General features: G+C 42.2%; 4 protein-coding genes across 4 annotated transcripts; 2 read left to right on the top strand and 2 right to left on the bottom strand.

Moving 5' to 3' along the window:
* The first annotated feature begins 1,165 nt into the window (after positions 1 to 1,165).
* pars2 (prolyl-tRNA synthetase 2, mitochondrial) lies at positions 1,166 to 4,186 on the top strand. Its single transcript, XM_085376228.1, has 4 exons — positions 1,166 to 1,289; positions 1,917 to 2,259; positions 2,908 to 3,153; positions 3,258 to 4,186. Exons 2-4 carry the CDS (start codon positions 1,936 to 1,938, stop codon positions 4,137 to 4,139), a joined length of 1,452 nt encoding a protein of 483 aa, XP_085232354.1. The 5' UTR covers positions 1,166 to 1,289; positions 1,917 to 1,935; the 3' UTR covers positions 4,140 to 4,186.
* Positions 4,187 to 4,931: 745 nt separating this feature from the next.
* ttc4 (tetratricopeptide repeat domain 4) lies at positions 4,932 to 8,535 on the top strand. Its single transcript, XM_085376139.1, has 10 exons — positions 4,932 to 5,154; positions 5,703 to 5,820; positions 5,910 to 6,071; positions 6,167 to 6,244; positions 6,397 to 6,521; positions 6,626 to 6,712; positions 7,123 to 7,364; positions 7,704 to 7,785; positions 8,001 to 8,083; positions 8,370 to 8,535. The coding sequence occupies exons 1-10, from the start codon at positions 5,047 to 5,049 to the stop codon at positions 8,467 to 8,469; spliced, it is 1,185 nt and encodes a 394-aa protein (XP_085232265.1). The 5' UTR covers positions 4,932 to 5,046; the 3' UTR covers positions 8,470 to 8,535.
* A 1,359-nt stretch (positions 8,536 to 9,894) lies between these two features.
* Positions 9,895 to 10,571, bottom strand: LOC146615446 (cornifelin homolog B-like). The gene is made up of 3 exons (XM_085375569.1): positions 10,487 to 10,571; positions 10,211 to 10,392; positions 9,895 to 10,128 (listed from the first exon to the last, which is right to left on the bottom strand). Exons 1-3 carry the CDS (start codon positions 10,551 to 10,553, stop codon positions 9,895 to 9,897), a joined length of 483 nt encoding a protein of 160 aa, XP_085231695.1. The 5' UTR covers positions 10,554 to 10,571.
* Positions 10,572 to 22,748: 12,177 nt separating this feature from the next.
* Positions 22,749 to 23,431, bottom strand: LOC146615445 (cornifelin-like). The gene is made up of 3 exons (XM_085375567.1): positions 23,347 to 23,431; positions 23,065 to 23,252; positions 22,749 to 22,982 (listed from the first exon to the last, which is right to left on the bottom strand). The coding sequence occupies exons 1-3, from the start codon at positions 23,411 to 23,413 to the stop codon at positions 22,749 to 22,751; spliced, it is 489 nt and encodes a 162-aa protein (XP_085231693.1). The 5' UTR covers positions 23,414 to 23,431.
* Positions 23,432 to 25,862: the final 2,431 nt, after the last annotated feature.

The raw sequence follows: 25,862 nt of genomic DNA, 5'->3' as shown, positions 1-25,862 counted from the left end.
TCATAGGTAGTTAGGATGGTTTTAAACTGACAGAAGGTCTAAGGAGCTTGGAAAGAAAAGCGTCTTCTTTAAGTTGCTTGAAGACATTTCACCTCTCATCCGAGAAGCTTCTAGGGTCAAATGGTGGAGAGTCCCACATTTAAACCCTGTGGGGGTGTCTCCCCCCAAGAGGGACATGGACCCCCTAATGATCATCTACCTAACCACATGAGCCAAGGTGTGAACACGGGTGTGGGTCACAGTCAGCCAAGGTTTCGGGTGAGCTCATTGTGAAACCTAGCTCCATCCTATCATGTGATTTCCTGAGGTTAGATGGCCCAGGATGTGAGTGGGCGTTAAGGCGTCTGGGAAGGGAACTCAAAACTGGATTATAGATGGCAGACCGTTGGTGTCGTAAGCCCCGCCTCTGTTCAAAGATGGCCTCTTTTATTCCTCTTTCAAACCATCTGTCCTCTCTGTCCAAAATGTGAACATTGGCATCCTCGAAAGAGTGACCTTTGACCTTTAGATACAGATGGACTGCTGAGTCTTGTCCCGTGGAGGTGAGAATTATACTTGGAAAAATTTGGTGAATTTTAACTATATAAAATTGATTCAGTCCTTGTGAGTACAGCCATAAGGCAGAAATATGTCGACATACATTAATTACTATTTTCTGTTCCTTTTTTTCTATGCACGGATAATATTTACACTAAAAGATTAAAAAAATCGAAAATATCCACAGAATATGTGACATATTAGGTCCACATGAAAAAATATTTACAGCCCGTCTTTTTAGAAGTATTATGCAATTATTGAATAATTATTATCTACATATCCATGCTTGAAAAATATTAAACACATGTCAGTGTGCTACATACTGAACCTACATGACAGAAACAGAGTATCGATATTATCACTCGTCTCGATACTATTGATATTTGGATAGACCCGCCCACCTCTACTCATTTAATCAAGTAACATTGTTATGTTGTTTGGATTTCATTCACGGCGATTGTTTTTAAAAGGCCAGCTTTGAGACAAATCTCATCCATAATCTCTCTGAGTCAGAGTATAAACCCGGTACAGCCAGAGCTAAAACTGCCCCTGCTGCTGCAGAGCCCCTCCGGGCCTGTAGGGGGCATTTTCAGAAGACTAGCCTGTCGACATGTAGCTGAGGAAGAAAGGCAGCATGTAGTAGTGCAGCAGGACCTTCAGTGTTTTTACGAACTTAGTAAAAAATGTCGCTCTTCTTTCATTTAGTTATATAATTTACACAGGACAGTCAGACACTCGTTATCGGTCTCAAGGTGAGTCTTTCTTGCTGCATACGTGATATCGCGTGCAAACTGAAGAAGGTCATTTTCACATTAGCTCCCAAGCTAACCTGCTAGCATCCATGTATCTGTCAGGGACATCAGCACTGTGAAACAGCTATCAGTCCTCTGTATTTGTGTAATAACCCGTGGCTGTTCCGGCTGGATAAACCCTACAACCTGTATATAATTACTGAGGTTAAACAACTTGTTCTCGGATATGAAACAACCTGCTACCTAAAAAGCATCTGTGCTGATGGTTCACCCCCTTCACTCAGGTTTAATAAGCAGCATAGCATGGAGGAAGCGCATTATAAGTGCGTGTAAATGTGCTGAAGTGTTACCACAGAAAATATCAAAGAGTAAAAACTACAGTGTTGCGTGAACATACTTTCTTTTCTGTGAAAAGTATCATATAATTGAAAAAACTGGGAAATGTATTAAAAATATCTCCATGTAAACACACAGATTTTTCCTACAGTGGCCAGTAAAGAAGAACGAGTACTCTGTGATGAGGATGTTTCTTCAGTGCTCGTTTTGTTTAACTAGCAGTCAAAAAATAGCGAGGTGAGGTAACTTATCCAGCTTCAACTGATTGTGCTATCATTTCTGTTTGAATAGCAGCACATCTGTATGCACCATGGAGCCTGTAATGCTTCAGGTTTGGCAGAGAGCCTTTCGCCGCCTGCACAGGACCCTGATCCTTCCGAAGAGGTTCGACTCAGGCTGTGCTGAGCAGGCAGCCGTCCCTGCTTCTGCGCCCTCCTATGGTAGCAAGCCCGTACTCCTGGTGTCTCGTCTCTACCAGCCTTCGAACTTACGTGATGTGGCGCTGGACAGCCGGCTGCCAGGGGAGATGAGCTGCAAGAGCCAGAGGCTCATGCAGCAGGCTGGGCTTATTCATCCATCCAGCCCAGGGTGCTACTACTACCTTCCTGCCACCGTCCGCTCCATGGAGAAGCTGGTGAGATGAGGCCTTATCTTCTTATAGGAGTGATAATAATAATAAAGTAATATTCATGGTTGGTTTTGTCCTGCCAACTAACAGAACTGATACTATTTTCTTTGTTTAGATTTTTTTTATACCATGTATACATTTTTATTTTGTTCATTTATCCTGAGGTGTGCAAATGTTCCTTTAGGTCTTAATATGTGTGTATATATATATATATATATATATATATATATATATATATATATATATATATATATATATAACAATAACACGCTCAATATTTTGCTCTACGACAGCTTCAGAATGACAGACATCCTCTTACATGACATCTATCAAAGCAGTAGTATATTTGCCACAGGCTCTAAATATGTTTAGGCTGTGAACGTTGTTCAGACAGTCTCTTTTCCCTCTTAGATTATTGTGGATTATACGATTATAAAACCTAATTAATCTAATCACATAGATTATGTGATTATGTAATCGAATATATTAGATTAGATGTTTATTGGGCTAAAATGATAAAGTTAAACAGTAGCTCTTGACTAAAGGGAAAAGAGTACAGAAATGCCTTTTTTTCTAGTTTCCTATAAATTTTTGCGTGACTGCTGATGTTTATCGTCCAACCTCCTGATTTGCACTGCTGTCTTTGATCAACAGGTGAGAGTGATCGACCAGGAGATGCAGGGGATTGGTGGGCAGAAGCTGGACATGCCCAGTTTGTGCTCGGCCGACCTCTGGAAAACCAGTGAGCGCTGGGATTTGATGGGAAAGGAGCTGTTCCGCCTGAAAGACCGGCACGGCGCTGACTACTGCCTGGGTCCCACTCACGAGGAGGCAGTGACGACTCTCGTCGCTCACCAGGCGACTCTCTCCTACAGACAGCTCCCACTGCTTCTTTACCAAGTAAGCATTCAGCCTGTTCTTACTGCCACTGTTTTTCCTGTAACAAGCTGCAGTTTGTTTGTTTTTTCTGACATGATTTATTTTGAAAACCCCCCAAAAAACAGATCACTCGCAAATTCAGAGACGAGCCAAAGCCGAAGTTTGGCCTTCTCCGAGGGAGGGAGTTTTACATGAAGGACATGTACTCCTTTGACGTGAGCGAAGAAGCCGCTCATCAGACGTACGAGTCTGTGTGCCAAGCGTATACTCGGCTCTTCGCCAGGTTGGGTCTGCGTTGCGTTCAGGTGCAGGCAGACACTGGAAACATCGGCGGTAAACTGTCCCATGAGTTCCAGCTGCCGGCGGACATCGGCGAGGATCGGCTTCTGGTCTGTGGGAGCTGCTCCTTCTCCGCCAATGTGGAGACCATGTCATCAGACCAGTCCAACTGTCCACAGTGTGAAACTGGGAAACTGGTAGAGTCAAAGGGTATAGAAGTAGGCCACACGTTTTACTTGGGTAAGAAGTACTCTCACATATTCAAAGCCACCTTCAGCAATGCCCAGAACAAGCCGGCTGTCGCTGACATGGGCTGCTACGGCCTCGGGGTTACGCGAATTCTGGCGGCAGCAGTCGAGGTGATGTCAACAGAAGAGGGGATCCGCTGGCCGGGGCTTATCGCTCCTTATCAGGTTTGCGTTTTACCCCCTAAGAAGGGCAGTAAGGTGGATGAGGCAACACTCCTAGCTGAGGAACTGGTCCAAGCTTTGGGAGAAACTCTGCCTCACCTGAGAGGTGAAGTTGTTTTGGATGACCGCACACAGATGACAATCGGAAAGAGGCTGAAGGATGCCAGCAAACTGGGTTATCCATATGTTATTGTAGTAGGACAGGGAGCTCTGGAGGAAACACCCAGGTTTGAGGTGATCTGTCAGCAGACAGGTGAGACTGTCTTCCTCAGTAGAGATGGACTGTTAGATCTACTGGGAAGAGTGGAAACTATATAAGTAACAAGTATGAATGTTAGAATAAATGTTTCAGTTTGTGTGAGGTGGTGGGCATAGATTATTCCATGTTTTCCAAAGCCTGTAATTTACACATTCAATAAACAATTTTTAAACAATAGCTCTGTGATGTACCTGACCTGCATTGTACACTACAATGTAATGGAGTCCACAGCTTTGTTTTTTACAGTAAGTCGTGTAATAATCCTAATAAAAACTTAATCTGTACCTGGACAAATCAGTGCTGGTTACAACCAAATTATGAATGTCGCAAAAAAGTGAGACAGCAAAGAAAAGCAAAGTTGGTAGAAATATTCCCACTGTTTAGTAGTATTTATAGTGGTATCCTACAATGCAGATATCCTTTGTAAGTAGGCCAGTATACAGCATGAAGTACATGAGAATTTGTCACAACATGAATGTAATATAACACTGATCTCACACCAGATTGGGAGTGAGTCCTTGAAAAATTAAAATAAATGCAAGTTTATTTTTTTTTAGCACAAAAATAGTTATCCCAGTGCATGTTGTAAAGCAAGGACCTCAAAATGTGGACAAAAAGCCAAGAGTTAGGCTACAGTGCCCCCACTGTGTTAGGGTTGCTTTCCATGGTGCACACAAGTAAGGCTGAAATAATTAACGGGATAATTAGAAAAGAAACTGCCACCTATTTTAATAATACGTGGCAGTGCTTTGAGAGCCTTACTTCTGCCGTCGGAGCTACGTACCGCGAGGAGTGGAACGCTCTGCCGGAAGTGAGTTTCCACACGGATTCTTTCGCATGTGGCACCGCTGTTACACATGTGTAAACAAGGCAACTTGAGGAACGGTTAGCTGGACAGACTGCTGTCAGCATTAATATAAGATTTAAAAACAAGAACAAGCTCTTTAGAGTACATTTTGATCCAAAATGGCGTCCACAGTACACAGTGACAGCGACGATGGCATGGACGCGTTCATGGACAAATTCAAGACCCAGCGGTATAAAAATGCCTTCAGTGAAAACGACTGGGAGGAGGTAAGGTTGGCTTGCGGAGACTATGTGCACTAGATAGAAAGCCACTTGAACCTGAATAAAATGTGTTAGCACGTCTTTGTTCTTATGTTGGTGGTTAGCAACAAGATGCTAACATGCTCAGTATCTCGTGAAGATATCGAAAAATAGCATCAGTACCAGTGCTGGTATCGGATCGATACTAGCGCGATAGAATCGATACTTTGCTTCTGTTTTCCACCTTCAGTTTGTAGCCCAATGAATTGTGTCCGAACCTTTCTGTGCTGACTGTCACATCTATTTTATTTATAGCCCACAGACACATTTAGATTCCAGCCCCCCCCCCCCCAAAAGAAAAAAAATCAGTTTCAAAATACATGAAGCTGAAAGGTAAAAATCACAGTGATTATTAAAACGTGTTCAGAGCTTACAAATTAATAATGGTTAATCTCCGACTCTGTATGCTGCCCTCAGAGGTTAAAAGTATTAAAGTGTCCATATTGGTATCGGCATTACCGGCCATGGCTTTACTTGTATCAGGTAATACCAAAATGTACTGCTGTCTCACGCAGGAGTTTAATAAAATACCCATGTTCATGAAAAACGCCCCCGAAGAGATCGACCCACAGAAATACCCAGAACTAGCCTGCCTCCAGTCCATTATCCACGACGAAGACCGGCCTCCTGAAGGTGTGCGAACCACAGCTTTCTCTCCTCCAAGGCTTTGAATGTATTCGTGAAAACAGCTGAACAAATGTGAGAAACGTGTTCTTTTCCAGAACAAGCAAAAAGCCTGAAAGATGAAGGCAATGCCTATTTCAAAGAGAAGAACTACCAAAAGGCGGTGGTGGCCTACACAGCGGGTTTGAAGAAGAAATGTGCAGACCAGGACCTCAATGCTGTCCTCCTCACCAACCGTGCAGCATCACACTTTTACCTTGGTAAAAAAAAAGCATCCAAATGTCCTTTTGCTCTCACAAAAGATGACATTGTTTAAAAAAGATATGTCTGGGTTTTTCTTTTTTCCGTGACTCAGGAAATATGCGCTCTGCTTTGAATGATGCTGCAGCTGCAAAGAAGCTCAAGCCAGACCACCTGAAAGCCTTGATCAGAGGTGGGTACTGTTTTTAACATGTACTGCTATGATATGATGACATTGTGTTACTAGGCATGGAAATCTAGTGCTGGTTTCAGTTTAGATGCTCCAGATTTCTGTCGGTTATAGCTCTTAGAAAGCAAATGAATCCCATGTTTGTGCTTCTGCAGGCGCTCAGTGTTGTATAGAGCTGCGCCACTTTTCAGAGGCCATCCAGTGGTGTGAGGACGGGCTCAAGGTTCATCCTACTGACAAAAAGCTGCGGGAGCTGAGAGCAGCGGCAGATAAGCACAAAGTAACTACACTTCAGATGATCCTTGTTTTTTTATATATTATTTTTAGAAGTGGTGAAATCTTTAAAGCGCTGAAATAAACCTTGATTTGTTTTTGGTATCGAAGAGAGCAGCAGAGAGAGATGCCAGGAAGGCCAAGGCTAAAGAAAAGAAGTTGCATGGTGAGAAAGAAGCTCTTCTGAATGCCATAAAGGTAAGCATTAGAGATGGAGCATCTAACGTCGCTCACACGTCACACACATATTTGTATTTGACACTAATTGGCAGCTACCTGCCCCGGCTGCTGCTGCAGATTTATAGTTAGAAACCAGAAGTCCAGATGCTGCCACAGCCCTGCTGGAGGCGCCTAGCTATCAAGTCCAAGCCCAGCCACAGGCTCGTAGTTAATGGGCCCATCACTGGATGATGCGTTACCAGCGCAGGTCTCGTCTTCACCCTGGGCCAGGGCAACCGCCACAAACCATCCGATTCTACAAGGAGCTTAAGTCAAGAGGCTGACCCTACATATTAGAAGATGCATCTTAAACTGCCTTCACTATCTAAGTGAAAAATGAACGCAGAGAACGAAATTATATCAGTTATGATTTTGGCGTCTATACACAGGATCGAGGCATCAAACTCGTGCAGCCTGCGAGGGCTCAGCGGAGCGGTTCCGACAGTGAAGATGAGGACGAACGCTCTCCTGCGGCGATAGCGGAGCTCAGCCTGGATGGCCTCAGCTCTCAGGAGGTCACCGGGGCTCAGGTCTTCGTAGATGAGCAGGGCTCTCTGCAGTGGCCCGTTCTCTTTCTCTACCCCGAACATCAGCAGAGTGACTTCATCTCGGCTTTCTGTGAAAACAGCTGGTAAACGACTCCTGCCCTCAGTGACCAAGATTGTGCTAAATTTATATACAAATATCACTGATGATCGTTTTGATTATACATTCCTCCACTCTTTGATCTGTGACCTGTTTCAGATATCGTTTGACTAAAGTAAGACACGAGATGTAACTTTTATTAGAGCAGCATAAACGACAATAGCCAGTTTGTGTAATGTAAATGCCAACTGTGACCACCAGGAGTCACTGTTGAGCAAAAGGGACACAAAATGTTTTTAAAAGGTTTTTAAAGAATGACTCTTTTATGTAGGACAGTAAATTGAAGCAGTAAAGTGTGGAGAATAGTCACTCTTGCATCTCTCAGCTTCACAGACCACCTGGCAGTCATGTTTGAAGAACTTCCACCCTGGGACGCGGACAGAAAATACCTCCCACAAAATCTGCAGGTCTGTATGCTGGGCTTACAGGTGGGGAGGTGGGGGTGTTATTTTATGAGAACAGAGATCAATTAAAGTAATGATCAAACTTGTATAAAGCCTTTTAGTGGCTCCAGGTGGAGCCGAGTGAAGACTGGTTGGCTGTTTCAGATTGAAAATGGGGAAATGTGTTTGGCTTCAGTCATCAAACTTTTCCCACAAATAACTGATGTTGTCTTTCACAGCTTTACTTTGAGGACGAGGAGAAGGAGACACTTTACCGAGTCGACCCAGAGATGTCACTTTTGAAAATACTGCAACACAAAAGGTAGATTTAATAATTTATTCTGCTGATGAGTGGTTTCAGTTTCATTTACACGATGGTCACTAAGAGCACTCCTCAAGACAAGTTCTCTTTATAATGCTCCTTTTATTAGGTGCTGCTGTGAGTTCCTTGTTATAGATGACTTCCTTCCTTATGTCAGATTTAAATGTATACCTGAGGGGTTATTAACTGTTAGAGAATTTACTTGTACCATTGTTTTCCAGCGTTGCTTGTTGTAACTTTCCTTCATGCTGGTTTCCTGATTGAATCTCTTCTGTTTTGCCAACAGGTATTTTGTGAAGGCGGGCACGCCCAGCTTCATCGTTTTAGTAAAAGGCTCTTCATACTGCAAGCAGTTTTTATCAGGAAGGAAAATACACGGACTGTAAGGAAAGGCAGAGCTTCAACTCACGCACATGAAAACCTCTGACATTCTCAATAACTGACTCATCAAACGTCACTGAAAATAAAACATGAGGTTTTGTAACATGAACTGTTTACACTCTTTATTTCTTTCTGTGAAAAACGGGTGAGTGTTGAAGTGTGTGAATTATTGCGCAACAGTCATCTCATCTATATATTCTAAGGTAAGACCCTTCATAGCATTAGAGAGAAAACAATCAGAAGATCCCCTTTGAGCAATCACTGCTGTTAGTCCAATAGTCACACAACTGGCATAGTAACTCCAACTTTAATGGTCGCCTTCTTTCGTACAACCACAGAAAAAAACTGACCCTCCAAAACTCTTTTACTGCCCCTTTCCCGCCTGCACGTAGCCATGCCCCCCCCCACTAGACATTTGCACAGTAGGACACATCTTATATGATATATAATATGATCTCTCTGCTCCCTGTCAGCACTCTCACTGCAGCAGTTTGCTTTTCCTGATTTTGGTTTCAAATCCTTCAGATTTCATTTTTGAGTCTGAATGTTTTCTTTCTTCTACATCAGGCCAACATTTTTGCAGCACTCCTTCCAAAATCAGTAAGATTTTGATCAAAGAATTCAACTTCTTGGTGTCTTCGAGTTTTCATTTTTTGACATTTGTGAAAAAGGTTTAGATTAATAATAATGATAATAATAATAATATAGTTTAGTAATAATAGTTTATAGTTTAGATTTTGCTCCCAGCTGTATAACCCTATTGTTGCAGCCCTACCCGCCACAGCGCCGCCTCAGACCCGCAGGCAGGCTCTTTTAGCTTTACATGTTTTACTTATGTGAAGCATTCACTTAAGTGTTTTTCACAATGGCTAAAATAATAAACTGGTGTTAAACAATTTTTTCCAGCTTGGAAGCCACGCCTCTTGTGACACTGCTGTGTTACAGTGGATAAGTCGGCCATGTGTGAGATCTCTGAAGCTTTTTGCATTGTTAGTGTGATTTGATAAGCTCTTTATCTGCACACAGTTTCCAGGTCAAATTAAGCCCATGCTTTCTGTTTTGTAGGACATCACGTTCAAGCTGACAGAGATTCATTCATTCATAAATGTCTTGGATTTCATATTTTTATTGATGAAAAAACACTTTACATCAGTTTTAGCATCAGAGCAGATCTAACACCACGTTTAGCTCTCTACATGCAGCTATGTTTTTCTCATTAGCAGAAAAATTAATAGACTAAAATTCAATCCTCTGTATTATTACTGAAGCTATGCAGTGACTAATCTAAAAAGGCGACTCATACATTTAAACTAAATGTAATTTTTATGATTATTAGGAAGCTGATAGAAATATTTAACGATACTCTCAATTCAAAATGACTTCATTGCCTCATTTCACTGATAGAAACATCAACACAAACTCGGATTGCGTCACTGTGTGACCACAGTGACTGCTGGTTGAGCCATATAAGCAGCTGGCATTGGTTGTACAGGCATCATCATGGGTGCCTGCATGACTGGAAAAGGCTGCATGTTCACAATGTTGTTATTCTGTATGTTGATGACAGTGGGGGCTTGCTTACGATGCTTTAACTCACGATGCATCTGACACCAGGAGCACGTGGCGCAGCAACTGGAAATTACAATATCGTTAAGGAGAGAGCCCTGCAGAGAGACGGTACAACCATTATTTCTTTCTTTCTCCTTTTCTGCTTCATGATATTGTCTCACTGTCACTGCTTCATACCTTGATGCCATATCTGTTTCGCATGGCAACCCTTACAGATAAAACTGCAGGAGGTGGACAAGTAGGGATCCCATAGAATGAAGGAGCAAACATTAAATCACATAAAGGGAGAAGATTGTTCTCTCCAAACCTTCCTGCGACAGTTTGGGTGAGGCAGGGGCCGCACCAAAAACCATAGCAGCCTGAAAAACAGAAATACATCACCAAAGTGGTAACATGTCTGAAGTGCCTACGACCCCAGAAATGACAAGAAAACGATCTTAAACTTCTTCTTACAAGTACTCGCATCCTCAAAGCAATCCAAGAGACCACTGTCCCAGTCTGTCAAGGGTTTTTCTGCCATTGTGTGTTGAAGTTCAGCCACAGACACTAAATAATTACTCTGTAAAAGTAGAATGAAGTAGAGAAAACCCAAATAAAACAATTGCAATTAAAGTCAGCTTTGTCTTCATCTTTGTCTTCTTTCAGCTGAGACGGAAAGCTAAAGAAAGATTCCTTGCATTTGACTTTGTTGATGTTTTTAATATTGTACTGTTAAATGTTTGGTCACGATTATAAGTATACTGTTTTATCAAGATTACAGAATTGAATCTGTTTCCAGGAAATGGAGTAACATATAGGATGGAGGGAAACATGCAAACAACTTGCAAATGATATAAAGAGAGAGCACATGAAAACATGAAATGTGGACAGAGAAGTTGCTAGTTTTCCATGAATACTGTTGTAAAAAAATAGGAACATGTTACACATGTTGTTGTTTAGGGTACATCACTTGTGAATCGGGACATGTTATATATAGCTACTTTGACATAGTCTGATTGATTGCAAGGCTAATTTATGACGTTTTTATATTTCTGTTTAACCCTTTAAGGCACAGTGTCACTACAGTGGTCAGCTATTGATGGTATACTTCAACATAAACTACATTGGACACTGATGTGTAACTCCGTACCCTGCCGCCCACTGGTCAACCAGTTGTCCACCTAAGTGGAGATGTTAAACTCTTCTGAAAAGTACATGTTTTAAAAAAGCGAAGATCAAAAATCTTTTTTTTCATGTCTAAAGATGAATAAAAATACTTAAGAAAAGAAATCCAGATTGACACTGTCACTATTCATGCATGAAAGGGTTAAGTTTCTATTGTATATTCACCCTCCATCCATAATAAAGAAAACTGAACAAGTGAAATATCAGAATCTCTGATAAATGAAATAACTGAACTGGCAGCATCATTAACATCAAGCACTAAAGAAAAAAAAAGAGATGACACAACAAACTCTTCACTTACTTCTTATTCTGCACTCTGATGTCTCTCCTCTCCAGCACTCAGTCACACTCTGTTCTTCTTTATCAAAGGAGGTCATGACACACAGTCCCAGTGAAACCATTGGACATGTGAGCATGACTGGTACTGAATGTATTTGAATATTCAAACAAGTATTTTAAATTGGCTGCACAGAAGTTAAGTGACTGAGAGTGAACTACTGAAACCAGTGGTTTGATGTAAACAGAGCAGAGCAATGCTCTAATACATATAAATAAAGACTGAACGAATAACTGAATAAACGTATAACTGACTGCTGGATTGTAGCCTTTTAGTAAAACTTTGTAACCACTGAGAGAACTCTGGGTTCAGGATGAAGGCTACGAGGTCAAGCCTGTCATCATCACTAAAAGCAGCTTGTTAAAAACACTTTTAAATTGAGAGTTTCAGCATGAAAACTACTGCAATTTGTAACTCTTGTGCTTATTTGTGGTCATAGATCAACAAAGTCAGGAAAGTGAAAGTGATGGAGGAAGAGAGCCAAGAGCTGTGGCTATGAAGAGTTTGCTGAGTTTTCTTGGGAAAACAGAGATGGGAAAGTTGACCTGTGGTTATGCTTGTTCCTAGTAGAGGTGTTAGGGTTTAGTTTACATCAGTGTTCTTGCCATCTTTCTCTCTTTTAACCGCGGTCAATAAAGTGTCTTTTGTTGTGTGTGGAGAATGCCCACAAACACCCAAATATAATACATTTAGAGACTGTAGTTTGTGGGGCAGAGCTTCACTTTCATGCAGTGTTTGGGTGAATCTGATATTTAAAATGAACAGAGCCTTTGTCTACATAGCAACGATGTTTGCATGTTTGAAAGAAGGTGTGCCAAACTATGAGTAGGTGTCTGTTGCACGGGTTCTTTTTCCTTGTTTCTCCAGATATCAATTCCTTGTTCAACTAAAATGATAACACTGTAAACTAGTACATTTGAAGGATTACATTTAGATTCCCAAAGTTTCATTATTTTATTTGAAGTTATACTATATCCATTCTGAGATATGCACACAAGTATGGTTTTAAGACAAATGCAGCAGTATGAGTGTGCTGGTTTGGGACAAAAATGTCATCTACCTACCAACAAGCAGAGGGTAAATAGAAATCCTGTCCATAGGCTTGATTTTTTGCATTTGCTCAATATCTCTGTTTTAGAAATCACATGACTGTCCAGCATTGCAACCAGGAAAGAGTTGCAGTCTTACACACCTCGTACTGATTTTATATAGTGGAGAGTACAGGGTGGGCCATTTATATGAATACACCGTAATAACATGGGAATGGTTGGTGATATTAAAGTCCTGTTTGTGGCACATTAGTATATGTGAGGGGGCAAACTCCTCAAGATGGGTGGTGACCATGGTGGCCATTCAGAAGTCGGCCATCTTGGATACAACTTTTGTTTTTTCATTAGGAAGAGGGCCATGTGACACATCAAACTTACTGGTAATGTCACAAGAAAAACAATGATGTGCTTGGTTTCAACGTAACTTTATTCTTTCATGAGTTATTTACAAGTTTCTCTTTGTTCACAGCCATTGACATGTCGAAGAGGTTAACATGTGAGGAGAGGATCAAAATTATGTTGATATCTGGTGAACGCAGTAACTGTTTCATTGCAGCAGATTTCAATGCAAGACACCCTACGAGACCACCCGTCTCCCATGCTACAGTTAGCAAACTGCTTGCTAAGTTTCGTGAAACTGGTTCAGTGTTGGATTTGCCAAAATGTGGACGCAAGAAAACTGTCACTAATGAAGAAACATCAGTGGCTGTCCTAGCTTCATTCAGCAAGAGCCCACAGCGTAGCACTCGCCGCATGTCACTGGAGAGTGGCATTAGTCGAACATCCCTTCGGCGGATATTAGCTACTCACAAATGGCAGCCTTACAAACTCCAGCTACTGCAGCATCTCAACGAGGATGACCCAGATCGGTGCACAGAATTTGCAGAATGGGCAAAACAAAAATTGGAACAGGACCCTCAGTTCACGCAGAAGGTTTTGTTCAGTGATGAGGCAAACTTTTATGTGAATGGTGAAGTTAACAAACAAAACCACCGCTATTGGTCTGACACTAACCCACATTGGATGGATCCCTCCAAGACTGTTGGACCAACAAAAGTGATGGTTTGGTGTGGTATATGGGGTACAACGATAGTGGGTCCATTCTTCATCAATGGAAACCTCAAGGCCACTGGATATTTGAAATTGCTACATGATGATGTGTTTCCCTCTTTATGCACTGAAGCTGGCACGTTCCCTGAGTTTTTCCAGCAAGATGGTGCACCACCACATTATGGGTGCCAGGTCCGAGCATTCCTAGATGAACAGTTTCCTGGAAAGTGGATTGGTCGTCGTGGGCCAGTTGAATGGCCCCCAAGGTCTCCCGATCTGACCCCCTTAGACTTTTATCTTTGGGGTCATCTGATGGCAATTGTCTATGGTGTGAAGATACGAGATGTGCAGCACCTGAAACTACGGATACTGGATGCCTGTGCTGGCATTTCTCCTGCGGTGTTGCTATCAGTGTGTGAAGAGTGAGAGAAGAGGGTTGCATTGACAATCCAACACAATGGGCAGCACATTGAACACATTTTATAAGTGGTCAGAAACTTGTAAATAACTCATGAAAGAATAAAGTTACGTTGAAACCAAGCACACCATTGTTTTTCTTGTGACATTACCAGTAAGTTTGATGTGTCACATGGCCCTCTTCCTATTGAATAAACAAAAGTTGTATCCAAGATGGCCGACTTCTAAATGGCCACCATGGTCACCACCCATCTTGAGGAGTTTGCCCCCTCACATATACTAATGTGCCACAACAGGACTTTAATGTCACCAACCATTCCCATGTTATTACGGTGTATTCATATAAATGCCCCCCCCTGTACAATGTGGAATTAAAGGAGCAAATAGTACAGAAGTGCATCTCATGTGTTTATTGTTGCATGTCATCTGTGTCCTCATGTTTCGCCTGCCGCGGCTGTTGGTTGGAGGAGTTGCAACATCTTGTCAACAGAAGACTTTTTAGGTTTTATTGGATTTTTTATATATAGATGAGTTTTATTGGTGGGAGTTTTATGGTTTGCTGTTGCTGTTGTCCACGCAGCCTTTAGAGTAAGCCTGTGGCTTCACACAACAGATTTCCTTCAGTTTTATTCCCTTGTTAGGTTTCAGCGGTACAGCTGCATTAGGCATTGTACTGATTTGCTTTCTAGTTATTGTGCATCAGGCGGCTGAAGCCATTGGCTCGGGAGTACCACCGCAGTTTGTTTAAGACAGTTTGCCTTCCTCACAGCTGACAGTATGGTACATAAATATCCACTGCTAGTATGCACAGAAGACTAGGCTGAGTGAGTTAGTTTTAATAGGCAGATTAGTGGGGGATATTGCTCCTGTTAATTGTGTGTCCAAGATTTATTGCCTGACCAACGTGTTTCGGCTTGTGGCCTTCATCAGGGTCATCCTGGGTGACCCTGATGAAGGTCACAAGGCGAAACGCAGCTTTATTGGCTGAGCAACATTCTCTGTTTTTGCTACCAAGGCGTGACATTCAGTTTTTTGATGGTGATTCGTTGCAATACCAAACCTTTATGAGAGCTTTTGAAGACATGGTGGAGAGTCAAGCTCACAGTGCTAAGTATTGTTTATATTTTCTCAAGCAATACACCAGAGGCCATCCAAGAGAAATGGTGAGAAGCTGTCAGTATATGCCTGCTGAGTATGGATATGCTAAAGCTAAATCTTTGCTGGAAAACTTTGGCAATTCGATGAAAATTGCTGCTGCCTATGAAAGGGTCAGTAAATGACCTCCTTTAAAATCTGAGGATGTGAAGGCTTTGCCGGAATATGGGTTTTTATTAAGGCAATGTTGTAATGCAATGGGAGATGTTGAGTCCTTGCATGAGTTTAATGTCTCTGCTAACATGCAAGCAGTTATGAAAAGCTTGCTTTATAAAATCAGGGATAATCAGGAAATGTTGCGTCCGATCTGTTGAAGAGGGTTCACTCTAAAGTGGTTTTTAGTGATGTTGTTGAGTTTGTCAAAAGGCAAGTGAAGATTGCAAGTGACTGCGGCCGGTGGGCAAAATAGTGCTCTGTCCATAATACCAGTTACAGTGAAGTCCAAGAAAGGATAATCAGTCACTGATAACCTACGCTTTTCTAGATCCTGGGAGTTCAGCTTCATTTTGTACTGAAGGGTTCATGAATTGGCTGAAACTTTCAGGAAGGAAAACTGGCATTCTTTTACGTACAATGGGTCAGGAGAAGATGGTCAGTAGTTATCTTGTTTCAGATATGGAAGTAGTGGGCTTGGATTTAGATCACTACTGTGACTTGCTTGAATTATTTACACAGAAAAGCATGAATGTTCATCAATGCAATATTGCCCGATGGCCACATTTGGATGAGCTGTGGGAACGTCAAATGAAGGCTGATTTTCCAGAATGCATTCAGAATGAGCAGTTTGCTTTGTCTAGAGATCAGCAGTTTATGAAGTCAGTGATCGACACTGTTAAGTTGGTTGATGGTCATTATACCATTGGTTTACCTTTCAGGTGCAATCAGGTAAAAATGCCAAATAATAAGAAGGCTGTAGAACAGCGAGCTATGAGCCTTAAACTGAAGTTTATCACGGATGGCTTATTTCATGTCAGTTACACCACTGTTATGACTGGTATTATTTCCAAAGGGTATGCAGAGAAGGTGCCTACTGAAGAATTGGATCGCGGTGATGGAGGGTTGTGGTATATTCCACATCATGAGGTGCATCACCCACAGAAGAAGTAGTTGCGGGTTGTCTTTGATTATGGTGCTTCATTTCATGGAGTGTATCTGAATGGACAGCTTCTGTAAGGCCCAGTTCTTACTAGATTGCTAGTTGGGGTAATAAGTGCGTTCCGTAAAGAGCCTGTTGTGCTAATGGCAGATATTGAATCTATGTTTTATCAGGTCAGAGTACAAAGAGAAGACGCAGATCTGTTAAGGTTTCTGTGGAGGCCAGACGGAGATCATAGTCAGGATCTGGTGAAATACAGAATGAAAGTACACCTGAGGAGCCACCTCACCTCAAAGTTGTGCGAGTTTTGCCTTGAGGAAATGTGCAGAGGATAACAGAGATCAGTTCAGACTTGAAGTTGTCAATAATGTTCTACATAATTTTTATGTGGATGATTGCCTTACCTCTGTTGGGTCTGAAGCAGAGGCAGTGTTGCTCCATCAAGAACTTGTTGCTCTTTGTGCTAAAGGAGGCTTTAAGCTCACCAAATGGATTAGCAACAGAAGAGCAGTACTCGCTGGCATACCTCAGCAGGAACACTTAAAAACAAACCTCTCACAAGGAGAGGGATATTGTCCCTTGTGAGCTCGATCTATGACCCTTTGGGGTTTTTGGCACCTGTTGTGTTGCCTGCTGAGTTAATCTTTCAGAAACTGTGCAGAAATCGTTGTGGCTGGGATGATGTGTTGCCAGTTACTGTTGGACAAGAATGGACAGTTTGGCTGAATGATCTTTGCCTTCTTGCAGATTTTAATGTTGACCTTTTTTTTTAAACCTAACTTTGGAGATGTTGCTTCTGCTCAGTTACATCACTTTGCAGATGCAAGCGAGGAGGGTTATGGCACAGTCAGTTACTTTTTGCTTTTTGCAATATATTAGAAATGAAATTTCAAGGTTTAAAGTATTTGTAGCAAACCGGGTGACAGAGATACTTAGTGTCCGAACCTTCTCAGTGGAGATATGTTAATACATCATGTAATCCTGCTGATTTGACTCCTAACCATCTGTTGCTGCTTAAGACCAAGCCATTGATGCCACCAGGAGTGTTTTAGGAGGATGTATATGGACGACGTCGATGGAGACAAGTACAGTACATGTCTGACCTGTTCTGGAAGCGCTGGGTTAAAGAGTCCCTGCCCCAGGTTCAAGAGCGTCAGAAAAGGCAGAGAATTGGACGGAACGTCATTCCTGAACTTCTCAGGGTGAGAGGTTCAGGCATCCGGGAGGGGCTCAGAGTAGAGGCGCTGCTCCTCCACATCGAAAGGAGTCAGATGAGGTGGTTCGGGTATCTGACAAGGATGCCTCCGGAGCGAGGCGTACCGGGCATGTCCCACCGAGAGGAGGCCCCGGGGCAAACCCAGGACACGCTCGAGAGATTATTTCTCTCGGCTGGCCTTGGTGTTCCCCCGGAAAAGCTAGAGGAGGTGGCTGGGGAGAGGGAGGTCTGGGCTTCTCTGCTTAGGCTGCTGCCCCCGCGACCCGGCCCTGGATAAAGCGGAAGAAGATGGATGGATGGTCATTTCGGGGATGTGGTTATCGTTGTCGATGATTCTGCGCCTCGTAACTCTTGGGTGCCTGGAAGCGTTGTGGAAGCAATTTCTGATGGTAAAGGACTGTATGTCAGCTTCGTATTAAAACAAAGACTGGTTGTTTGGACGGGCCGATCATTAAAGTGTCTCTTTTAGAGGAAGCAGAAGAGTCATGAGGATTATGTGACTTTATCAAATGGCTACTTGAATGAATGTGGATGTGTTTATTTTTGAATAAACTTTTATCCTTAAATGTTTGATAAAGCATTGATTATGTCTATCAATGTCTCCTACATGGTAAGTATGACGTAATTATTGATCTGAAATATTTAGGGGCCGGTATTTAGGAGCCATATGAGTTGAGTTGTTCCTTTTTTGGATTAAGAGGGTTGGTTTAAATGCACACACTGTATTGGTGCACGGGTGTGGGGCGTGACTCATGGGTGTGTTAGGTGATAAAGGTGGTTGCACTCACCTGTTCACCACACATGATGTTGATGACACAAAGGTAGGCTGAGCATGAGGGGAAACTTTCTGTTGACCACAGCTTGAGTCATTTTGATGCATTTTTGTATGCAGCCTGAGTTTGGTTTAGTGCACTAATTGATGCCATAGGCCGATGTTGTAGTTTGACATAGCAATTGGTGTAATGTTTGTGAGTTGTGTTCATGTTTGTGCAGTCTGTGCATTTGTATCCTGTTTGATCCCATGTGCTGGTTTTGTATAGTGGACATTACAACGTGGATTTAAATGAGCAAATAGTACAGAAGTGGATCTCAAGTGTTTATTGTTGCGCAACATCTGTGTCCTCATGTTTTGCCTGCCGCGGCCGTTGGTTGGAGGAGACGCAACAAGGGATCTTGGTTCAAGCCCTGGCTGGATCCCTTCATAGTAGAGTTTGGTTGGTCTCCCTGTGGTTGTGTGGGTTTCCTCTGAATACCTCGTCTTCCTCCCGCACTCAGCTGAGTAACACCCAGGGTTACTGTTCAGAAGACGTTTTTGAGATTTAACTCATTTAAAGGAGTTTAGATTTTGCACCCAGCTGTATAACCCTATTGTTACAGCCCTACCAGCCACATTATTTAATCTTTAATCTTTAAAAGTCAGACAACTTAACTAAGCATAGACCTGCTGTTGGTCATTGTTTCTTTGTCATTTAAGTGACGCAAATATTCAATTCCTAATTTGATGACGTGACAACAGGTTATTGTTCCTTGTTGTTAGTTTTCAGTTTTTAGAGCTGTTGGACTCGACTTGAAACAGTGATTTAAACTGTGATTTACTCTCGATACTGAAGACTGTTTTTCTTGTAATGCTTTAACTCCAGTTTTAATACATCTGAATCCAGGAGCAGCACTCCGCTTTGCAGTGACACTAGTCACATTTAGAGTTTGTGTTATGTAATTGCCAATTGTGACCACAGGGAGGCACTGTGTGACAAAACTGCTTTGAAAAAATGACAAAGCAGTAAACTTCTCTGATTCTTCTCTCTTCTTGTTTTATGAGAAAGCAGATCTGTTTCTGACTCCAGTCTAAAAATAGTCAGATCACCCAAGAAGTCTACTTTTAATTCTTTTCCTGATCTTACTTGTTAGGCAAGTCACAGCAAAGAACTCCTGATATTTTAATGTGATATCATGTTTCACCTTGTTGGCTGTTTGTCTGCGGTGAGCTGTATTCCTATATGCCCTCCTTCCTTACCCCAGATTTAATGTAAACCCAGAGAGTTATCAGCTGTTTAAGAATCAAATTGTTTGTATTTGTATCATTGTTTCGGTATTCCTTATAGACCTTCTTTACTGTCCTTCCTCTGTGCTGTGTAATCACTGAATCTTTTCAGATTTGTTTTTGACACCAAGCATCATTGTAAGTACATATAAAACGTGAGTTTTTAATTTACTCCACTTGGATTCTGTGTTGCTATTTATAAAAGACATTTTGTCACAAAGACCCAGTATTTGTGTTTCAGTCTTTGTAATTATGTTCTTTGATTATTCTTGTTCATGTTGTTGGGTTTCTTTAGCTCAGTGATCTTAGTCGCGTCACCTCAGCCTGTGTTTGAGTCTCTGTGTTGTTGTCCTGTCACTGTTAGTTACTGTTGTCTCTGTGCTCCATGTTCTGTTTCTGTGCCTGTCATGTGCTTCCTGTTTTATTTTGATAGTCCATGTCCTGTGTGCAGTGTGTCTGATTTTGCTTCCTCGTCATCTCATTATTTGTCCCGGCTGTGTCACCACCTGTTCCCCATTCTCTCGCTGTCCTGCTTGAGTATTTAAGTGTTTCTCTCTGTTAGTTGTTGTATCGTACCGAACAGATCGTACAGAAAAAAAGCGGAGGCCCGAAAAACACCACCATTCACAGAGGCTGAGCAGTTGGCCCTCAGCCAAAACAGTGGGCGCCCTGTGGCTGAAGGCATCTCTGCGGGGACATCCTCTGAGTCAATAACCCCGCAAGACATAAGTGCCTACATAGGGGGTAAATTCAAAATAATACATGATGTGCATACATCCTTTCTTCACAGTCACCTTTGCAGTGCTACTCATTCATTTGATAAACTCTTTACCATAATGGATTATTTTGTAGTGAAGTTATTTTCCGACTGATTTTGCCTTCCCTCAGTCTTGGTTGTCTTTGAGAGCATAATGACAATGAAGTGTAAGGTGATTGGTATATGTTTGTTAATTGCCATTTGGTCCCTTGTAAGTTATAAGTGACCTGTATAAACCTCATATTCTATCAGTTGATGGTGGTGGTGTACTGCATCTGGTGCAGCCTCCTGTTGAGCCAGACCAACATGCAGTTGTGAGTAATACTCCACAGATTATATGAGTTTACAGTAGAACAGCAATGTTGTCTATTTCTTTACTACAGGAAAATAATGAAGAAACATTGACAGCTGTTACAGAGGAGGAAGCAACAGAGACACTTTATGAGGTTTACATCTTTTAATACTTTGTGTACGGGAAATACAGGCGACCAATAAAGCCAGTTGAACAAAAAATCTGTTTATTCTTCTTTCAACATGTTGAGGTGATGGGTCAAAAGAAATGATTGTGACATATGGTGTCTCTGACTGCTCTTCCATCTTGTATGTCCGTGGGAGGGTCAGGATGTTCATGGTTTGGATCACTGCTGATGTTTGGTTCAGGACAGTGTTCTCCTCTAATTGTGGCAATGTTGTGAAGAATCACACATGCCACAATAATGTCACATGCCCTTTCTGGGGTGACCCTGAGTCTTTGCAGGCACTGGAACCGGGCCTTAAGCATTCCGATAGTCATTTCAATTCTGGCTCTTGTCCTGCAATTAGCCAGATTATATCGCTGCTGTGGGCCCGGTTCAGGGTCAGGGTAAGGGGTGAGCAAATAGGGTAAACATGGATACCCCCTATCACCAAGCAAGTAGCCAGTGAACTCTCCTAAGACAGAAGGATACACTTCAGTTCAAATGTCCCTGAAGCAATTGGTCTTTATATATTTTACAGTATTCTCAACTCACCATGTCCAAATTTTGTGCTCAGTGTACATTCACGGAATATTTGTGAGTCATGGACAGAGCCTGGCCACTTGGCTTCCACATTTGTGATAATGTTGGCAGCATCACATATGATCTTCACAGTGCAGAGAACACGAATTAGCATCCATTACTATAATGAAATAATTTGTTAGTTTGAAATGCTACAGGGAACTATGTACCTGTACATTGATGCTGTGGAAAGACTTCCTGTTCACATAGTCTCCTTCATTTACTGAAGGAGCAATGATTGGAATGTGAGTGCCATCTATACAGCCAATCACGCCTGGGAACCCTGAAAATAAATGTAAAATTTAAGTAGTAGTTCAAGTATCACCACATCATGAATTAAGTTTTGTTCATCCTGCTACCTGCAATTTTGTGGCATCCCTCTTTGATAAATCTTGTGGGTCTGTGACCGGGGAACACCACAGACGAGTACAGGAGACGTTTCAGTGCAACTGTAACATTCCTGACTGCCCGACAGACGGTAGCCTTGGAAACGTGCTCAGCGTCACCAATATTATACAGAAAGCTCCCGTTTGCAAAAAACCGAAGTGCAATACAAATAATATGTAATGAACTGAGAGCATGTCCGCGATGTGTCACATGCGTAATATATGGCCTGAGGATGTTATTAAAATAAATTATAGATTGTGCTGAGAAACGGTAACGTTCGCACAGAAAATCATCAGGAAATGATAAAATGTCCAAACGCGCTCTAATCACTCTCTCCTGGCGGAGAGCTCTGCGGAGAATTTGTGCTTCACGATCTACTGGCTCTTCAAGGAAGGGGCACGCCATGTCTGACACTTCCTACTGTCAGGTTTCCGACAAAGGGGCGGAGACAGTCAGGGTTAGTTGTAGTAAACCTGCTAGGGGGCAGGTTAGCTTCACGGAGTGTGTCGTCATAGTGACTCACTGAGGCTTCATCTGAACTCGCTTTGTGAAACCGAAAACCCGGAGTTTTCGTTAACCCAGGGTATACTTACTCAGTTTTTCCACTAAACCGGCTTCCTGAAACAGGGCCCAGGTCTTCATCAATCTCAGTAAACTGTAAACTGATCTGAAGCAGAGTTTGGTGAATCTAAAGTAGGATTGCAAAATGATCATAAATGTCTTGGATTTCATATTTTTATTGATGAAAAAACACTTTACATCAGTTTTAACATCAGAGCAGATCTAACACCACGTTTAGCTCTCTACATGCAACTATGTTTTTCTCATTAGCAGAAAAATTAAGACTAAAATTCAATCCTCTGCATTATTACTGAAGCTATGCAGTGACTAATCTAAAAAGGCGACTCATGCATCTAAGCTGATAGAAATATTTAACCATACTCTCAATTCAAAATGACTTCATTGCCTCATTTCACTGATAGAAACATCAACACAAACTCGGATTGCGTCACTGTGTGACCACAGTGACTGCTGGTTGAGCCATATAAGCAGCTGGCACTGATTGTACAGGCATCATCATGGGTGCCTGCATGACTGGAACAGGCTGCATGTTCACAATGTTGTTATTCTGTATGTTGACCACAGTGGGGGCTTGCTTACGATGCTTTAACTCACGATGCATCTGACACCAGGAGCACGTGCAGCAGCAACAGGAAATTGCAATATCCTTACAGAGAGAGCCCTGCAGAGAGACGGTACAACCATTATTTATTTATTTCTCCTTTTCTGCTTCATGACATTGTCTCACTGTCACTGCTTCATACCTTGATGCCATATCTGTTTCGCATGGCAGCCCTTAAAGACAAGACTGCAGGAGGTGGAAAAATTGGAAGGCCAAAGACTCTCGACACAACACAACAGCATATATCACACAAAGGGAGACAGTTGTTCTCTCCAAACCTTCCAGCAACGGTGCAGGCGAGGCAGGGGCCACACCAGAAACCATAGCAGCCTGAAAAACAGAAATACATCACCAAAGTGTTAACATGTCTGAAGTGCCTAAGACCCCAGAAATGACAAGAAAAAGATCTTAGAGTTCATCTTACAAGTACTCGCATCCTCAAAGCAATCCAAGAGACCACTGTCCCAGTCTATCAAGGGTTTTTCTGCCATTGTGTGTTGAAGTTCAGCCACAGACACTAAATAATTACTCTGTAAAAGCAGAATGAAGTAGAGAAAACCCAAATACAACAATTGCAATTAAAGTCAGCTTTATACACCTTTGTCTTCTTTCAGCTGAGACAGAAAGCCAAAGAAACAGTAAAGTGCTTAAATGGTCTTCCCCGACCTTCCCTCTCTGAGCTGCACTTGCTTTTCCGCTCACATCAACTAACCGACTGCTCCTGGATGTGTCGAGGACACAGCGGAGGCTCAGACGGACTTTTGCCGTAGCGGGTCCCAAGTTTTGAAATTTGTTCCCATTTCACATTAGAGAGGTCTCTTCACTGCCAATTCTTAAACCCAGTCTAAAGATCCACGTCTTCTGCTTGGTGTTTGACCCAGTTTGAGATATTTATCATTCATTTAAAATTCTTTTACTCATGTTTATCTTGTATTGATTGTGTTGATAGAAGTTATGTGGGTAGTTCAGCTTCACCACTAGGGGGCTGTCTAACCAAATTGTGATATATACTGTGTCGTAGAAGCAGCGGCAGGTTATGTTTACGTACATGGATGTGAGCCACGTTAAAATAAAGAAGCTTGCTAACTACTACGGATGTTTTATTGAAAACACGACATGGTACCAGGAGTGAACCAGTAAAGCAGGTCATCATGGACAGTGTTAAGCCACCAGATGCCGTCAACTGGAACGGAAATGTGGACTGTGAGTGGCGAACTTTTAAACAGCGGTTTATGCTATACCTGCAAGCTGTCGGCCTAGATAGTAAGCCTGATACACGGAAGATTGCACTGCTTCTTACCGTAGCAGGTCCACAAGCGGTGGAAGTATATAACACGTTTGTGTTCGCAACTGCAGAAGACAAAGAAAAGTTTGACGAAGTAGTGAGAAAGTTTGATGAACACTGTTCGCCCAAAAAGAATGAAACATTTGAGAGGTACGTCTTTCGGTCACGTATACAACAACCTTCAGAGAGTTTTGATACGTTTCTGACTGACCTCAAGTTAAAGGCAAGAACATGCAATTTTGGACAGCTGCAAGGATCTATGATAAGAGATCAGATCGTATTTGGAATAAAAGATATAAAGATAAGAGAGAGGCTTCAGAGAGAGGCGGATCTGACTTTAGCAAGTGCTGTGAAAGTATGTCATGCCAGCGAGCTCGCCATACAACATGCAAAAACCTTCAGCAGGTCGCCGAGGGAAACAGACACGGAAAGCACAGCTGTAGCTGCAGTTAATACACGGCAGGCAGGGCGCACGTACAAAAAAGAACAGAAAGAATCAAAAGACACTTTCTTGTGCAAAAGATGTGGCACAAAACATGGAAGGAAACAATGCCCAGCTTATGGTAAAATATGCAAAAAATGCAATGGACAAAACCATTTTGCCAAGCAATGTTTTTCAAAGAATAAACAAAAAGAAAGAGTACACACAGTAGAAGAAACTGCTCTCAGTGACACGTTTTTTGTGGGAATGGTAATGCAGCAAGATACACCCATGGACCAACCTGCAGTCAGTACAGTGAAGCAGGACAAATGGACAGAGATGTTACCAGTGAACGGAGCCCTGGTAACTTTCAAACTGGACACAGGAGCCAAGGCTAATCTGGTGAATGAGCTGGATGTGAAAGCGATGAAAACGAAACCACACATATTCCAAAATAACAGTTTACTCCAAGCATATAATGGAGAACCAATCAAAACCAAAGGTAAATGCAGGCTCCGGGTACAAGTAAAAGGAAAATATCACAGTCTGATGTTTATCATTGTGCCAGAGGGACATGAATCTCTGTTGGGAGATAAAGCATGTGAGAGACTCGGCCTAGTCAGACGGGTATACAGTATAAACAGCTCTGAGCCCAAAAGTGTGAAAGAAATCGTGGATCTGTACCCAGACATATTCAAGGGGTTTGGAGTCTTACCCTTCACCTACAAGATAAAGCTGAAAGAAGGAGCTCAGCCTGTGGTTCATGCACCTCGACGTGTTCCAGCTGCTCTTAAAGACAAGCTTAAAGAGGAACTAGAGCGGATGGAGGCACTGGAAGTCATAAGAAAAGTTGAAGAACCTACTGAATGGGATAACTCCATGGTGTGCATTAAAAAACCAACCGGCGCTCTTAGAGTCTGCATGGATCCGAAAGACTTAAATGCTAACATACAAAGAGAGCATTACCAGATACCTACAAGAGAAGAAATAACAAGTGAAATGGCTGGTGCAAAATTTTTTAGCAAACTAGATGCGTCCCAAGGATTTTGGCAACTCAAACTTCATGAGGACAGTACAAAATACTGCACGTTCAACACGCCATTTGGGCGTTACTGCTTCTTGAGAATGCCTTTTGGAATTTCTTCAGCTCCTGAGATATTCCACAGGACCATGGAGCATATGATCGAAGGAATCGAGGGAGTCAGAGTTTATATGGACGACATCATTTTGTGGG

Source organism: Diplotaxodon limnothrissa, linkage group LG17, assembly GCF_057381915.1.
Source record: "Diplotaxodon limnothrissa isolate DT_005_m linkage group LG17, D_limnothrissa_male_GT1.1, whole genome shotgun sequence".
Taxonomy (NCBI): Eukaryota; Metazoa; Chordata; class Actinopteri; order Cichliformes; family Cichlidae; genus Diplotaxodon; species Diplotaxodon limnothrissa.
Note: the sequence above shows the minus strand (reverse complement) of the source record. Positions and strands in the feature narration are given on the sequence as shown.

Excerpts from the sequence above, each read along its gene's own strand:
- pars2 (XM_085376228.1), top strand. The coding sequence starts at position 1,936 with ATGGAGCCTGTAATGCTTCAGGTTTGGCAGAGAGCCTTTCGCCGCCTG. Across the intron at positions 2,260-2,907 it reads TCCGCTCCATGGAGAAGCTG|GTGAGAGTGATCGACCAGGA; the intron begins GTGAGATGAGGC and ends TTTGATCAACAG. Across the intron at positions 3,154-3,257 it reads TCCCACTGCTTCTTTACCAA|ATCACTCGCAAATTCAGAGA; the intron begins GTAAGCATTCAG and ends CCCAAAAAACAG.
- LOC146615446 (XM_085375569.1), bottom strand. The coding sequence starts at position 10,553 with ATGGCAGAAAAACCCTTGACAGACTGGGACAGTGGTCTCTTGGATTGC. Across the intron at positions 10,393-10,486 it reads CTTTGAGGATGCGAGTACTT|GCTGCTATGGTTTTTGGTGC; the intron begins GTAAGAAGAAGT and ends TCTGTTTTTCAG. Across the intron at positions 10,129-10,210 it reads GAAACAGATATGGCATCAAG|GGCTCTCTCCTTAACGATAT; the intron begins GTATGAAGCAGT and ends GTCTCTCTGCAG.
- LOC146615445 (XM_085375567.1), bottom strand. The coding sequence starts at position 23,413 with ATGGCAGAAAAACCCTTGATAGACTGGGACAGTGGTCTCTTGGATTGC. Across the intron at positions 23,253-23,346 it reads CTTTGAGGATGCGAGTACTT|GCTGCTATGGTTTCTGGTGT; the intron begins GTAAGATGAACT and ends TCTGTTTTTCAG. Across the intron at positions 22,983-23,064 it reads GAAACAGATATGGCATCAAG|GGCTCTCTCTGTAAGGATAT; the intron begins GTATGAAGCAGT and ends GTCTCTCTGCAG.
- ttc4 (XM_085376139.1), top strand. The coding sequence starts at position 5,047 with ATGGCGTCCACAGTACACAGTGACAGCGACGATGGCATGGACGCGTTC. Across the intron at positions 5,155-5,702 it reads GTGAAAACGACTGGGAGGAG|GAGTTTAATAAAATACCCAT; the intron begins GTAAGGTTGGCT and ends TGTCTCACGCAG. Across the intron at positions 6,072-6,166 it reads AGCATCACACTTTTACCTTG|GAAATATGCGCTCTGCTTTG; the intron begins GTAAAAAAAAAG and ends TCCGTGACTCAG.